This window comes from Mustela lutreola, chromosome 6, assembly GCF_030435805.1.
Source record: "Mustela lutreola isolate mMusLut2 chromosome 6, mMusLut2.pri, whole genome shotgun sequence".
NCBI classification, from domain to species: Eukaryota; Metazoa; Chordata; class Mammalia; order Carnivora; family Mustelidae; genus Mustela; species Mustela lutreola.
Window position 1 is genome coordinate 58,081,748 of NC_081295.1, and position 17,742 is coordinate 58,099,489.

Genomic DNA, 17,742 nt, shown 5'->3' on the forward strand with positions numbered 1-17,742 from the left:
AGCAATGACAAATACAAATTTTCATGCAGCTAATTAACGGAAAATAACTTTAAGGTTCTGAGAGAAAAATCAACAGTTCTCATTTTCTTATTTCATCTTTGCATACTTTAACCCCCTACCAGAAGAATGAATAATTCCTAATGTTTTGGAAATGTCAGCCCACAGCAGGTCTTTCTAGAATTGATTATTTCACAAATGCATTGTCATATTCAAAACAGCCAAATTAATGGCAAATGAGTTATGCTGGAAGTTGAGAGAGCTCTTCACGTGACAGTGTGCATCTAATTAAATTACAGATATTACAGTGTCCTATAGCATAAATTATTTAAAACACCACATATACACAATACTACCATTATAATAAATAAAGCTAATACCGAAAGACAAATTAAATCCCTTTAATTGCCTTTCAAATTGCTCTTAAGTTGTCATACAAAAATTGCAGTGTGGATTAGTACGAGCCAGTCAATGACTGTAACTCCTAACAACAAAAATAAAACTTTGTCTTTCAAAAGAAGAGAGGAGGAAATAGGACTTCTTTATATTGGGCTTCCCCTAGCCAATGTGACACTATAAATCTGACAGCATTTATAAACTGAAGCATTATCTTGAAATAATAGGTAGCTATTCCTTTTTGTTATATTGTTGGTAGAGAGTTCAAATTTTGGACAGTCCTTCCTTTCAGCAATTAACCAGGGGTGAGGAGAAAGGGATTTCTGTATATAAGCAGCAAAGGTGTGGACGGAATTCAGGGAACGTAACGAAATCTGAATGGAGTAGGTTATGAGCTATTTGTCCATGAGATAAAGTACTTTGAAAGTACTTCTTAAAAAACTCATTTCAAAATTTAGACATTTGGCCTTACCAGTACATTTCATTCAATGACTATATTTTAAGGAGAAACAAGGCAAACTTACGTGTCATATACATTGAGCAACCAGTTGAGACACATATCCACACAGAGTGGAACGTTGACTAGATCCTTGTGCATTTGTTCAAGGCCGTCGTAGGTTGTCGTCAGACAGTTGATGACATCTGGAACACTAAGCAGCTGATCATTTTGGTTCAGTTTATGCTGCTTGAAAACTTCATTTGTTGTGTTCAGTTCTAAGAGATCCACTAATCAGGTAAGAGAAAGGAAAACACACAGTCATTAGATTACATAACAACGCTGAAACAAAATCATTTCTCATCTTAAAAGTATTTGGCTTGATTCTCCAGCTTAAGAATCTATCCTTTCCAGCCAATTTCAATGTTTAAAGAAATAAATAGCATTTCCATTCTTACATGTCTAAACGCTTATCCATAATCTCTTTATTTTTGTGTTTTTGAATCTAAACTCTGTTACTTTCCAATCTGATCCCATTTTTTTGCTCTTTGGGCTACCAGTTCTTCCTACTTTCCTTTTCAAGCTTTCCTCTCTTCAGGCTCTTTCTGCTTTTAAATATAGGAAGGCATAAATAAATCTAGTCCACATAGTAGAACATCTAAAATACAGCACCGCTCTTCTAACTCCTGAGAACAGCCTGCTCACCTCCTTCTCCCTTTACACCTCAGCCAAACCAATCATTCTGTTTCTCAACATGTATATCAGGACATACAAAATTCACTGAAAATGTGCAGTTGAAAAAATGGGTTCTGTCGAAGAAAAAGTAGTTCTCTACTGCCTGCTGAACAAACCTGATCTAGAATGCCCTCCCAATCTGGCCCTAACGTGGTTTGCTTCCCATGATGCTTTGGCACAGAGGCAGACCCTGTGCTCAGGTCCACACGGAGACAAGCTTGGTGAGGAGAGGCACTGCACCGTAGCACTGGGAGCCACAGCAACAGGGAGAATTTCCCAGTGTGCTTTCTGGGATAATTTGTCACAGTACACGCATGGGCCTTCATGTATCTACTCCCGCTTTTATGCTTCATAGAACGTCTACGGTGCGACTTGTCTATGCTAGATGTTAGAGCAGGGTGGGCACAGAAGGATAATCTGGGACCCCTGCTCTCAAAGACAACCAGTCAGAGGAGGAGGGTGAGCATACTGATAACTTTACTAAAAGGAGTGAAAATGCAATAAGAATAAATAGATTTCAGGGGAGGAGTCAAGATGGCGGAGAAGTAGCAAGCTGAGACTGCTTCAGCTAGCCGGAGATCAGCTAGATAGCTTATCTAAAGATTGCAAACACCTGAAAATCCATCGGCAGATCGAAGAGAAGAAGAACAGCAATTCTGGAAACAGAAAAACAACCACTTTCTGAAAGGTGTTTTCTTTTTTTAAAAATTCTTTTCTTTTCTTTTCTTTTTTTTTTTTTCTTTTCTTTTTGTTTTTTTTTTTCTTTCTTCCTTTTTGAACCTCTTTTTATCCCCTTTCTCCCCACTCACGATTTTGGATCTCTTCTAATTTGGTTAAAGCATATTTTCCTGGGGTTGTTGCCACCCTTTTAGTATTTTACTTGCCCCTTCATTTACTCTTATCTGGACAAAATGACAAGACATAAAAATTCAACACAAAAAAAAGAACAAGAGGCAGTACCGAAGGCTAGGGACCTAATCAATACAGACATCGGTAATATGTCAGATCTAGAGTTCAGAATGACAATTCTCAAGGTTCTAGCCGGGCTCGAAAAAGGCATGGAAGATATTAGAGAAACCCTCTCGAGAGATATAAAAGCCCTTTCTGGAGAAATAAAAGAACTAAAATCTAACCAAGGTGAAATCAAAAAAGCTATTAATGAGGTGCAATCAAAAATGGAGGCTCTAACTGCTAGGATAAATGAGGCAGAAGAAAGAATTAGTGATATAGAAGACCAAATGACAGAGAATAAAGAAGCTGAGCAAAAGAGGGACAAACAGCTACTGGACCACGAGGGGAGAATTCGAGAGATAAGTTACACCATAAGACGAAACAACATTAGAATAATTGGGATTCCAGAAGAAGAAGAAAGTGAGAGGGGAGCAGAAGGTATACTGGAGAGAATTATTGGGGAGAATTTCCCCAATATGGCAAAGGGAACGAGCATCAAAATTCAGGAGGTTCAGAGAACGCCCCTCAAAATCAATAAGAATAGGCCCACACCCCGTCACCTAATAGTAAAATTTACAAGTCTCAATGACAAAGAGAAAATCCTGAAAGCAGCCCGGGAAAAGAAGTCTGTAACATACAATGGTAAAAATATTAGATTGGCAGCTGACTTATCCACAGAGACCTGGCAGGCCAGAAAGAGCTGGCATGATATTTTCAGAGCACTAAACGAGAAAAACATGCAGCCAAGAATACTATATCCAGCTAGGCTATCATTGAAAATAGAAGGAGAGATTAAAAGCTTCCAGGACAAACAACAACTGAAAGAATTTGCAAATACCAAACCAGCTCTACAGGAAATATTGAAAGGGGTCCTCTAAGCAAAGAGAGAGCCTACAAGTGGTAGATCAGAAAGGAACAGAGACCATATACAGTAACAGTCACCTTACAGGCAATACAATGGCACTAAATTCATATCTCTCAATACTTACCCTGAATGTGAATGGGCTAAATGCCCCTGTCAAAAGACACAGGGTATCAGAATGGATTAAAAAACAAAACCCATCTATATGTTGCCTCCAAGAAACACATTTTAAGCCCGAAGACACCTCCAGATTTAAAGTGAGGGGGTGGAAAAGAATTTACCATGCTAATGGACATCAGAAGAAAGCAGGAGTGGCAATCCTTATATCAGATCAATTAGATTTTAAGCCAAAGACTATAATAAGAGATGAGGAAGGACACTATATCATACTCAAAGGGTCTGTCCAACAAGAAGATTTAACAATTTTAAATATCTATGCCCCCAATGTGGGAGCAGCCAACTATATAAACCAATTAATAACAAAATCAAAGAAACACATCAACAATAATACAATAATAGTAGGGGACTTTAACACTCCCCTCACTGAAATGGACAGGTCATCCAAGCAAAAGATCAGCAAGGAAATAAAAGCCTTAAACGACACACTGGACCAGATGGACATCACAGATATATTCAGAACATTTCATCCCAAAGCAACAGAATACACATTCTTCTCTAGTGCACATGGAACATTCTCCAGAATAGATCACATCCTCGGTCCTAAATCAGGACTCAACCGGTATCAAAAGATTGGGATCATTCCCTGCATATTTTCAGACCACAATGCTCTAAAGCTAGAACTCAACCACAAAAGGAAGTTTGGAAAGAACCCAAATACATGGAGACTAAACAGTATCCTTCTAAAGAATGAATGGGTCAACCGGGAAATTAAAGAAGAATTGAAAAAAATCATGGAAACAAATGATAATGAAAATACAACGGTTCAAAATCTGTGGGACACAACAAAGGCAGTCCTGAGAGGAAAATATATAGCGGTACAAGCCTTTCTCAAGAAACAAGAAAGGTCTCAGGTACACAACCTAACCCTACACCTAAAGGAGCTGGAGAAAGAACAAGAAAGAAACCCTAAGCCCAGCAGGAGAAGAGAAATCATAAAGATCAGAGCAGAAATCAATGAAATAGAAACCAAAAAAACAATAGAACAAATCAACGAAACTAGGAGCTGGTTCTTTGAAAGAATTAATAAAATTGATAAACCCCTGGCCCGACTTATCAAAAAGAAAAGAGAAAGGACCCAAATAAATAAAATCATGAATGAAAGAGGAGAGATCACAACTAACACCAAAGAAATACAAACTATTATAAAAACATACTATGAGCAACTCTACGGCAATAAATTTGACAATCTGGAAGAAATGGATGCATTCCTAGAAACATATAAACTACCACAACTGAACCAGGAAGAAATAGAAAGCCTGAACAGACCCATAACCACTAAGGAGATTGAAACAGTCATTAAAAATCTCCAAACAAACAAAAGCCCAGGGCCAGACGGCTTCCCGGGGGAATTCTACCAAACATTTAACGAAGAACTAATTCCTATTCTCCTGAAACTGTTCCAAAAAATAGAAATGGAAGGAAAACTTCCAAACTCATTTTATGAAGCCAGCATCACCTTGATCCCAAAACCAGACAAGGATCCCACCAAAAAAGAGAGCTATAGACCGATATCCTTGATGAACACAGATGCAAAAATACTCAACAAAATACTAGCCAATAGGATTCAACAGTACATTAAAAAGATTATTCACCACGACCAAGTGGGATTTATTCCAGGGCTGCAAGGTTGGTTCAACATCCGCAAATCAGTCAATGTGATACAACACATCAATAAAAGAAAGAACAAGAACCATATGATACTCTCAATAGATGCTGAAAAAGCATTTGACAAAGTACAACATCCCTTCCTGATCAAAACTCTTCAAAGTGTAGGGACAGAGGGCACATACCTCAATATCATCAAAGCCATCTATGAAAAACCCACCGCAAATATCATTCTCAATGGAGAAAAACTGAAAGCTTTTCCGCTAAGGTCAGGAACACGGCAGGGATGTCCATTATCACCACTGCTATTCAACATCGTACTAGAGGTCCTAGCCTCAGCAATCAGACAACAAAAGGAAATTAAAGGCATCCAAATCGGCAAAGAAGAAGTCAAATTATCACTCTTCGCAGATGATATGATACTATATGTGGAAAACCCAAAAGACTCCACTCCAAAACTGCTAGAACTTATACAGGAATTCAGTAAAGTGTCAGGATATAAAATCAATGCACAGAAATCAGTTGCATTTCTCTACACCAACAGCAAGACAGAAGAAAGAGATATTAAGGAGTCAATCCCATTTACAATTGCATCCAAAACCATAAGATACCTAGGAATAAACCTAACCAAAGAGACACAGAATCTATACTCAGAAAACTATAAAGTACTCATGAAAGAAATTGAGGAAGACACAAAGAAATGGAAAAATGTTCCATGCTCCTGGATTGGAAGAATAAATATTGTGAAAATGTCTCTGCTACCTAAAGCAATCTACACATTTAATGCAATTCCTATCAAAGTACCATCCATCTTTTTCAAAGAAATGGAACAAATAATGCTAAAATTTATATGGAACCAGAAAAGACCTCGAATACCCAAAGGGATATTGAAAAAGAAAGCCAACGTTGGTGGCATCACAATTCCGGACTTCAAGCTCTATTACAAAGCTGTCATCATCAAGACAGCATGGTACTGGCACAAAAACAGACACATAGATCAATGGAACAGAATAGAGAGCCCAGAAATAGACCCTCAAATCTATGGTCAACTAATCTTCGACAAAGCAGGAAAGAATGTCCAATGGAAAAAAGACAGCCTTTTCAATAAATGGTGCTGGGAAAATTGGACAGCCACATGCAGAAAAATGAAATTGGACCATTTCCTTACACCACACACAAAAATAGACTCAAAATGGATGAAGGACCTCAATGTACGAAAGGAATCCATCAAAATCCTTGAGGAGAACACGGGCAGCAACCTCTTCGACCTCTGCCGTAGCAACATCTTCCTAGGAACAACGCAAAAGGCAAGGGAAGCAAGGGAAAAAATGAACTACTGGGATTTCATCAAGATCAAAAGCTTTTGCACAGCAAAGGAAACAGTTAACAAAATCAAAAGACAACTGACAGAATGGGAGAAGATATTTGCAAACGACATATCAGATAAAGGACTAGTGTCCAGAATCTATAAAGAACTTAGCAAACTCAACACCCAAAGAACAAATAATCCAATCAAGAAATGGGCAGAGGACATGAACAGACATTTCTGCAAAGAAGACATCCAGATGGCGAACAGACACATGAAAAAGTGCTCCATATCACTCGGCATCAGGGAAATACAAATCAAAACCACAATGAGATATCACCTCACACCAGTCAGAATGGCTAAAATCAACAAGTCAGGAAATGACAGATGCTGGCGAGGATGCAGAGAAAGGGGAACCCTCCTACACTGTTGGTGGGAATGCAAGCTGGTGCAGCCACTCTGGAAAACAGCATGGAGGTTCCTCAAAATGTTGAAAATAGAACTGCCCTATGACCCAGCAATTGCACTATTGGGTATTTACCCTAAAGATACAAATGTAGTGATCCAAAGGGGCACATGCACCCGAATGTTTATAGCAGCAATGTCCACAATAGCCAAACTATGGAAAGAACCTAGATGTCCATCAACAGATGAATGGATCAAGAAGATGTGGTATATATACACAATGGAATACTATGCAGCCATCAAAAGAAATGAAATCTTGCCATTTGCGACAACATGGATGGAACTAGAGCGTATCATGCTTAGCGAAATAAGTCAAGCAGAGAAAGACAACTATCATATGATCTCCCTGATATGAGGAAGTGGTGATGCAACATGGAGGCTTAAGTGGGTAGAAGAAGAATCAATGAAACAAGATGGGATTGGGAGGGAGACAAACCATAAGTGACTCTTAATCTCACAAAACAAACTGAGGGTTGCCGGGGGGAGGGGGTTTGGGAGAAGGGGTTGGGATTATGGACATTGGGGAGGGCATGTGATTTGGTGAGTGCTGTGAAGTGTGTAAACCTGGTGATTCACAGACCTGTACCCCTGGGGATAAAAATATATGTTTATAAAAAATAAAAAAATTATAAAAAAAAATAAAATAAAAAAAAAAATAAAAATTAAAAAAAAAAAAAAAAAAGAATAAATAGATTTCTGAAAGAGCTATAACCACAGGGGAGTCGAAGGAGTCTAGAAAGGGTTTCCTGGGCAGGTGGGATTTGAAATGGGCCTTAAAGACTAGAAGACACAAGAGACCATGTAAAGCTAGGAAAAAAATTCCAGGAAGATAGTTGCTTGGAACTTGGAAAAAGACAAGAATTCAAGAAGTCTACAGGGTTCTCAGAAATGACAAGGGCAGTACGGATGGTCCGTGGCTTGCACAGGGGTGGCACTGGTTACGGTGAGGCAGACACTTGGCTCTCAGGGACAGGCATGTGTTGCACTAGGGGAGATCCTCAAGGGCTAGGAGAAAGAGTTGAGACAAAACAACAACAACAACAAAAAACCCCTCACATAATCTTTCTTTTTAATCAATTTTGAGTCATTCATTAGCTAATTGAAAACAGGGCACCAGTAGATTATCAAATTACCATGTGTCTATACATTTATTGAGTATAGAAATGACTCTTATAAACCCTTATCTAAAAGATAGGGGTTTGGAAAATTATAGAACCTGTATGAATTTAAGGTCTGCTCATTGAAATTCCTGCTTCATAAAATGCTTTCCCTATCTCCCTATTTAACTTTAAAAAAGAGATGTGTTTATTTTTTATTTTAGAGAGAGAGAGGGAGAGCACAAGCAGGGGAGAGGAAGAGAGAGAATCCTCAAGCAGACCCCCCACTGATCACACACTTGGGGCTGGATCCCAGAACCCTGAGATCATGACCTGAGCCAAAATCAAGAGTCAGACACTCAACCGACTGAGCCACCCAGATGCCCCACCATATTTAACTTTTTAACATTAAAAGAAATAAACTCAGGGGAACTTTTTATTTTAATATAACCAACTATTTCCTCCTTGTCTCATGTAAAACTATCTCCTCAAAAAATATAATGACATATTTTGACAGTTAAATAAAATGAATGAATAGCTTCCTTTGTATTTACCTATTTTTAACCACTGAATAAGCACTAGTTTTGAATTTTTTAAAGACATTCATGAAATGTGTCCACTCTTGCTGCTTAAATACCATAGAATGATTTTTTTTTTCAAGTTACCTACAATGAGAAAGAACTGATTTAAAATTATACAGAATAAAATTATTTCCAGGACAACTCAACACATAAGACTTTATTTAAAAAAGAGAGACAAATAGAAAACACAAGTCTGGATAACAGGTCAATCCCTTTCCTTCTGATGTCAAAGTCATCATTGGTAAAATTTGAGCTAATTGCAAAAATAACTCATGTAAGCTTCACAGGAGTGAGAGACTGTATCAGAAAAAAAAATTAAGAACCATCTGGAATCTTCAATATCATTGGTACCCTACTTCTTGGCACTGTACGCTGTTTTCAATTACAAACTTCCAGAGGGCAGGAGGAAAATTCAAACTCATCCCTCACAGTGCCTGACAAAGAAAAGTGCTTCATGATGGTGGCAACAGAACTATAATTCCACACAGACACAAAGAAACATATTCAAATACTGCCAAAATGCTCTAAGTTTTCTGAATTCCAACACTAATTATGCCAGCAACTCAGCACTGCTATTGTATTCACACATGGCAGAAAGTGACAACAGACCAAATTCCACAAAGACCATTTCCTGGATCACGCTGCCCTTGCATTTCTTCTAGAACAGCCTCCTCTGTGATACACTCTGTGGCTGTGACAGTAATTTGTCACATCCTACAGACACTCATGTCTTTAGTTTTTAGTGATTTACTTTGACACTTCGCCTTTCCTGCAAAGTGTCACGTTTAGGTTCCTTTAAAAAACTGACTACATGTTGCATCACAGAAAATTATGATTTTCTCTTTTCAAAGGGAGACAAATGACAGCTCAGTCATGTGGCAAATGAAACAAACAGCAGAATCATTTTCTAATCAATGTTTGTTCAGGCTTTTTCTTTAATCCCACATATGAGGCACAGGGGATCGAACGGAAGTGGTTCATTATTCTCCCGTTCTGCAAAACCACAGTTTGGCACCTGACCTTGGGCTTCTGTAACTCCTAGGTTCTTGAACTGTTTGACCATTCCTTCTGAGCACCTCTCCTATCTCCTCTTCCCCAGACACCTCAGAAATAAGCTCAAGGTCTTGCATCTATGCCCCTTCCCTCTGTAAACCTGATCCTCCCACTGTCAATACTTCAGGCCTCCCTTCTCTCTGGATGGCTCCCAATTCTGTTTTCTCATGCACATCTTCTGCCTGAAACCTGACCCACATCCCTGCTGTTCTGTTCCCAAACAGAACTCGCCTACTCTGTTTCAGGGACCTTCACCTTAATATATTCCAAATAAAGGTCTTATTATGTTGCAATCCAGCAATGGTCTTATCACTTTCTATGGGCCAGGAGTCTGCAAATCCTGAAATGTGCTAACACTGTCCTTCTTTAACCCTTTGCCAGTTGTCCACTAGCAAATACCCTACTCCCCCAGTCATCAGTTCTTCCTCCTCCTTACAAATCCATACCCTCTTCTCCCCTGTGACCACCACCCGTCAGCTTAGCCCTCATGTTCTTTTACCTGAACCATGTACTTGTCCCTATTCACTGAGTCCTTCCTTCTGCCTTAGAGATTGTCTAAAGCATACATTTGGGGGCACCTCGTGGCTCAGTGGGTTAAAGCCTCTGCCTTCGGCTCACGTCATGATCCCAGGGTCCTGGCATTGAGCCCCGCATCAGGCTCTCTGCTCAGCAGGGAGCCTGCTTCCTCCACTCTGCCTGCCTCTCTCCCTGCTTCTGATCTATGCCTGTTAAATAAATAAATACAATCTTTGAAGCATGCCTTTGCATTGGGGACTATCTCCTAACTCCCACAAAACAGAAAGTGGTGTTACAGCACCCCACTCCATAAAAAACAAACACAAACTTAAATGCAACATTTTGAGAGCCTGAGGAGCAACAACAGCAACAACAACATGAAAAGAATGAGAAAAGGTTTCATGGGAAAAAAATGACCTTCCCAGTGGATCTAAATTGATTTTAAGGACATTTCTGAATACCGGACAAATAGCTCATAACCTACTCCATTCAGACTCCATTACGTTCCCTGAATTCCATCCACACCTTTGATGCTTCTGTACAGAAGTCCCTTTCTCCTCACCCCTGGTTAATAGCCATGTGCCTAAATCCCGTGTGACTTTTAACGCCTCGCTTAAGTGCTTCCTACTCAAGGAAGCTTGCCTTGTTCTTCATGGCAAAGACCATTCCATTCTGAGGGCAAGAGGAATCTACTGAAAGCATGTGTCCGTGTGTAATGCTATCTCTGAATGGAGGTTCCTCTGAGTGTGGGAACCAAGTCTCTTTACATGGTCTTATCTCCTGCACAATCATGGAGCCAAATAAATCAATGAACAGTCACAAAGCAGTGACAGCACACCCTCTGCATTAAGACCTTATGCTGGGGTGGGGGGGTTACACACAATGAGACGACCCCTGACCTGAGCCGTTCACAGTGGAGGAGGGAGCTGCTGACATTATCTATCACACAAAGGCAAGCATATGGTGCGTAGGTGAGAAACGGTCGTTACAGGCAGTAATAAAGTTCTGGAAAAATTGGAGGCAGGTGGTTTTAGCTTGTAAATGTTTCCAAAAGAAGTAAATTTTTAACAGTGTCTGGGAGGAAGAAAGGGTTATAGACCTTTGCAGAGGAAGGGTCAGGGCATTTCAAGTCAACAGAAAAGACGGGAGGTGGAGGAACAGCTTAATCATGAACAGGTGAGTTGACAAGTGGTGCAGAGGCCTGGGCTGATGAGCAGGAGGGGCAGGGGCCGTGGGGAAAGTGAAGCCAGGTGGCTCCAAACATTTACAATCCAAAGCAACCCAGGGCTTTTCTTAGTATGCATTTCCACATGTCATGTAGCTTGGAAGGGAAAGGCATTCCTCCTCTGCTCCCCTCGGGTTTGAAGGAATGAGCTGAAGGAGGGAGTTTTTTTCTTGAGAATTCTGAAGGACTAGCAGAGGAAAACACCAAATGTGTTCATATGTTTATCCAACCACGAGTACTACTGAAAACTCGGACCACGTTCATCGTAACGAAAAAGCAGTCTTTGGTCCATGGTGATTTTGTGGCTGAATCATTTGTCCTCATTTTATAGCTCATCAAGCCTGAGAAGACCTTCCAGATCCGTCAGCTGGATACAGGACACACAGCTGAGCCTCTTTCAAAACTGCTGTCACCCCCGACTCACTGAGCTGCTGAACATCCCTTTTGTGTGCTCCGGATTCACTTTCCATTCCCTTCCGGCTCAACGTACACATCACTGGCCAGGCTGTGTTGGCTTTACTGGTCTGTACTGGTAATTCCACAGGGCGCTCTGTGGATTATGGCATCAAAAGCATTTCATTTTTTTTTCTTTCATCTGTAAATCTTCAGGTGTTTTTTGTAGCCCTGAGGACGTCTCTTCCACACCTAACTTAAGTTCTTCTTATCTTTTGTTTGTTTGTTTTTAAAGATTTTAATTATTTGACAGACAGAGATCACAAGTAGACGGAGAGGCAGGCAGAGAGAGAGAGAGAAAGAGAGAGAAGCAGGCTCCCTGCTGAGCAGAGAGCCCGATGCGGGACTCAATCCCAGGACCCTGAGATCATGACCTGAACCGAAGGCAGCGGCTTAACCCACTGAGCCACCCAGGCGCCCTAAGTTCTTATCTTAAAGCTTTCCATGGTTGTGGGCTTTTTTCTGAATGGTTCTACAGTTCTAACATAACCAGCTCGAAATGTAATTCAAATTTCTACTGACATTTAAGAGATTTTTAACCTTAATATATCATTTTTCAAAGAGTAATATTCAAACCTTCACTGAACTGCCTAGATATATAATAGTTGTTAACAAAACGTAGCAACAAGAATACTTGGAATTGTTCAGATTACCAGGCCATAAAAATAGGTGGGCGGATGTAAGTTTCCATATTAACGATCTGACAAGGACTACGTGTTCTTTGAATAGATTCAATCATTAAAACTATGACCACAAAGAGAATTCAGAGAGATTCCATTTATGCTTTATTATTACAAGTATTCCCACTTCTCTTTCAAGTTAGGTTGTTTGGGCATGTGTGTCGGGGAAGGAACACCTCTTTGGTAAAATGGTTATCACAGAACATTACTCTGAGCAAACTCTCTACAGGAAAAATCATGTTGATAAGACCAAACATTTCAGGCGCCCGGGGGGCTGGGCTGGTTCAGCCACTGCATTCGGCTCGGGTAGTGATCCTGAAGTCCTGGGATCGAGTCCCCTAGGGAGTCTGCTTCTCCCTCTGACCTTCTCCCCTCTCATGCTCTCTCTCACTTTCTCTCTCAAATAAATAAATAAAATCTAAAAAAAAAAAAAAAAGACCAAACATCTCAAGACATATTTAAATAAATATAATCTAATCTAATTTTCTAGATGGCAGTTCAAATTTGAATCAGGAATATTATTTTTTTAGTATTGCTTTATTACATGATTGCACTGAGTCAAACTGTTTGGAATCCTAAACTTCCAAGTGAATACAAAGTACAAAGAAGAAAATGATCTACTACTTTGATTTCCTGATTTAATCCCTTTAAATTGGGTGCCAGCATAATTTTTGAAAAAGCTTTTTATGTTACTCCTGTATTTTGGCTAATTTTGTTCTCCAACTGAGAATGGCATATGTTCATTTGTTTTACTATTGCATGCATACTGATGGGGCAAATAATAGAGCATTTATAGAAACATGGCCAATTCCTTGAGTGAGATACACTGAAAATGAGATTAACGCTACAAACACACCACCCTCTTTATTTACCTCTGCCTCAAAAAAGAAAAAAAAAAAAATGAAGCAATCCAAAGAAAAGAGTGATTAACTTTGGTAGAATAACTCACAACACAGTGCTTTTTGTAGTCTTCGGATTTTGATGGCTGTGCGGTAGGCAGAGAAACGTACATTATTCAGGTCAGCTGAAATGAAAAAGGGAACACATTCAAAAGCATGCTTATTATTTAACTTCTATTGAATGGCAAGAACATGTTTGTTTACTTCAGATGATGGAAAAGCATTATGCCTGTTCTTTCTAAAAAGTCTTCTCTCAAAATCCACAGCATTTATTTAAGAGAATAATGAAATGTTCATTAGCACCATAGTGAAATACATTCCAGAGTGGTGTTTCACAGCTTTCAAGAGGGCATTATCCAATAGGAAAAGGAGGGAAATGAGGAAAAAGAAACATGGCCTGTTAACTTCTGAAGGTTTAATAAATCCATCACTTTGCAGGCACAGGGCCCTTCCTTCTCCATACTGGGAGGGACTCTCCTCTCCCAGAGAATCTTCCCCAAGGACAATTAGTTTTCTGTCAATGAGGCTGTCCTTCTCACTACTCATAAAAGCTAGTCTTATATCTTCCATCCCAATTTATTTGCTTCTTTCGCTCTTTTATAGATATGGTTAAAGTTATCCCCAAATCTATATTCAGATCTTTAGAAACAAGAGGTTAAATGTAGTTAATAATACTGTACTGCATATTGAAAGTTGCTGAAGGAGGAGATCTTAAAAGTATCACAAGAATAAAAATGTTTTAAGGATGTGAGGTGATAGATGTTAAGTAGACTTATGATGGACAGTTTCATAATAAAGTCAAATATTGAACCATTGTATGATACGCCCATAACTAATATAATCTTATGTGCCAATTATATTTTAGTTTAAAAAAAAAAAAAAAAACGCTTTGGTATCAAAGTTTGGTACCAAAAAAGATTTGGTACCAAGTTCAAAGAAAGATTTTGTAATATCTTTCTCAGTGTCGTAAAGACAGAGTGTCTGTATTAGAGACTCTTTGAACTGGAAGCAAACTCAAAAATCATCCAAGTTTGTACCCTCACTTTACAAATGAAAGAAACTCCTGGCTTTTCTCTCACTTATTCACCCTTTGTAGCCTACCCTCACCCATTCAAATGAAAGCTGAACAGATAGATGCCTGACCTTTAAAGAGATCAAGAGGAGTGCTCCTTTTCTGCTGGAGTGGGAGTGGGTGTGAGAGCCGTCAGGGGCTGCTCTCCCCTCGAACAGTGCCTTATCTACCCAAAGAGAAAACTCTCAAAACCGCTGGACCAACCTAAAGGAAGCAGGCTAGGTCAACAGTTCAAAGTCATAGTCTACCAGAAATCTATAAGATCAGAATTCTCTCTAGCCTCCTCTGTTTTCTTACATTTTTCTATTAAAATGATTTTAGCTTTTCATCACTACTTTGGCAAAATGAAAGTAGGCAATTCAATTTAGTAAGATTAGTTGAATAAAATGTGGGGTAACAGGAAATTTAAAGCAATGAATTAGAGGTTGCTTCACTGTCATTGTTTTTGTCTTCAGGTAAAGCTGAAGTTTAAGATGACTCCATAGGGAGAATCTGCATTCCTCCTTTTAAAATCAACTTCTTGTGATTTCAAACCACACGCTCTCTCAAGAAGAATGGAAAAAAACGGTTTCCTGCATTGCCCTCAGAAGTTCAACTGCTTTTCTATGTCAGTGACACAATCTTTTATTTTAAACATGCCATGCCATGCAGGAAAAACTGGTGCTTAGTTTATAGTTAAGAATATACAATTATCGGGCACCGGAGTGGCTGAGTCGGTTAAGCATCTGACTTCAGCTCAGGTCATGATCTCAGGGTCCTGGGACAGAGTCCCGGATTGGGCTCCCTGCTCAGTGAGGAGCCGGTTTCTCCCTCTGCCTCTGCCGGCCACTATTCCCTGCTTGTGCTCTATCCCTCTTTCTGACAAATAAATAAAATCTTAAAAAAAAAAAAAGAATATACAATTATCATTTGTTTAGGCTAATTAAATAAAATAGCACTCACCGAGGGACTGAAAGAGTTCAGTCATTTTAGGATGATCCCAACAGGTTGTCTGTGTTTGATGGCTGGTGGGGAGGGGAGAGGCAAAAAGGTAGTATATTTAAATTAAGAACATACAAAGTAATATAGATCACATAGAATGCATCATCCTGAAACCTGATGTCCAGTTATTACTTAACATTTGAAACAAATATTTGAACAATTATATTGTGAAAATATAGGTAAAAAATTTTGTTGTATCTCTCTCTAAAAGATTTACAACTACACATTAAAACCCAGATATGAAGTCTGACCCTGGGGCATCAGGCTTGATGCAGCCAGATCAATGTAGTTTCCAGAATAATTCTACTTGTGTTAGGCAGATATAGATCCTCACTCAGAATAAATCCTCTGAGAGTAGAAGTGCTGTAAAGAGTTGCTAAACTTTAGAAGTCCTAATGAAATTTCCAAAGAACTGAGAAATAAAGAGTTTAACTCTGAATAACATCTTCACCCCACAATCGAGTGAGGCTCCCTCTTCTTTTTAACCTACAGTCTCTCCTTCCTTGGTGTAAATTAGCCCTTCTCCCCTGTGGGGGCTCACTCAGAGCCCTAGAATTGATATAAAGATTATTTCAAGTTTAAGACATCTAAGATTGAACAGATGTAGAAAGAAGTCTTTTCGGAGTTTCCTTTATCTGACTAACTGCAGCAACTTCTGGGAAATAAGGCTACCATAAATCCTTTCTCTGGGGGATTTCGTGGCTATGAAGAAGACAGAAAAAGCACTTGCACCTGCATAAACAAACATTATCACAAACTTTCTTATCTCATGTTTATTCTCCTAAAAAAGCCATTTATCTTTCCTAAAGAAACCTATTGGGTCTTCACAAATGAGCCTTTTCTCCCCGACTTCTTTACCCTGCTCTGCTGGATACATATGCCCCCCATTCTAACCATCCTTTTGAGTTACTCACCACTGCATACAGAAATAAACGCTCCTCTCTTGCTAATCTGTCTTTTGTGAGCATAATTCACAGACCCCTAGAAACTAAACCTAAGAGGGTGCAGGAAAAGTTGTTTTTCCTCCCCAACCCTCTCTTCCTGTGTATCTGGATTCTCTACTCGCCTTCTGCATGACTCTCTCTTGCCTATGTAACTCCGTGCTCCTCTCAGCAATCAGCCTCCCTGACAGTTAGCCAGTACTTTTTGATAGACATTGAACAGTTTTTCTTATGATGCTTATTCTTCACTTAACAAGCGAGTTTTATATTTTTCTCATTTTCTGTAAATTCCAAAACGAAGTCATAGAATTAAAAGTCTTTCGGGAGTAAGATGCAGGTAGAACAAATTCACTTAGTGCTTAAATTAGGTTGTGTATGTGTGTGTGTGTGTGTGTATAGTAAACAGCTCCTAACTTCAGTGGGTTGGTGTCCTTATGTTTCAAAATAGTTTCTTGTCCCTTTTCTAGGTCAGAATAGAGTAATAACATTTAATAGTACTCAAAAGACTTCTTGGATAACACTCAGTTCTTACAAAACTGTTTAGTAAGCTAAGTGAAATGGCACAGTACACAAGAGAGTGGTATTAAAATATTCATATGATCAAATTTAAGAGAGATTATTTTTTTAATCTAGGTAATATATCAAAAATTGGGACATGTCACTTGGAGTAGGACATAATCACTGTTACATACACATATATAACAAAACCCCCCCAAGAACTCATAATTTGCTCTGAAAAAATTTAAATATTAGATATGATATCGGGTATGCAAAATGTCCTGGAAATTCCAAAAATAACACAAATTAACATGCCTAAAAAGTGAAGGTCTATTTCAGGAGGGGCTGGAAAGTTGTCTAGGTCCTACACTTGGTTTTTGACACCAAAGCAGAGGCAAAATGTTTCCACTTTGTATTCTGCTGTGGAACACCAACCAAACCGTTTTACCATTTCCCCCTCCAAGTTGCTCCAAAGACCACAGAGAAAGTACTGAGGCTGTCTGACCTAAAATTCTTCCTTTTCATAATGTGGCCCAGAGCTTGACAGAAACGCAGAATCTCCAACCTCTATTCGGTCTATTAAACCAGAATCTTCAGGTGAAGAAAATCCCATGGGATTGATATGCATGTTCACGTGTGGGAAGTAACTGACCTAAAAAGCTTCTAACGCATGAAGTAAAAAAACAAAACAAAACTGAACAAAAACAAAACCCAAAATATAAAGACCCTCCAGATTTTGTTCATTAAACAACTTTCTCCCTACCATCAACAAGGATTACAGAAGGATTTGCTGGAAATAGAGTGTAGTTCAAA

The 17,742-nt window shown here is 39.2% G+C and overlaps 1 protein-coding gene across 7 annotated transcripts in view; it reads right to left on the reverse strand.

Annotated features, from left to right (window-relative positions):
* UTRN (utrophin) overlaps window positions 1-17,742 on the reverse strand; it is a 509,162-nt gene that overhangs the window by 60,741 nt on the left and 430,679 nt on the right. For all 7 annotated transcript variants that reach the window (XM_059177336.1, XM_059177335.1, XM_059177337.1 and 4 more), the window contains 3 exons: window positions 15,452-15,513; window positions 13,488-13,562; window positions 918-1,119 (listed from right to left, as the gene is read on the reverse strand). In XM_059177336.1, coding sequence (XP_059033319.1) covers window positions 918-1,119; window positions 13,488-13,562; window positions 15,452-15,513 — 339 coding nt within the window. The remainder of the gene's footprint in view (window positions 1-917; window positions 1,120-13,487; window positions 13,563-15,451; window positions 15,514-17,742) is intronic.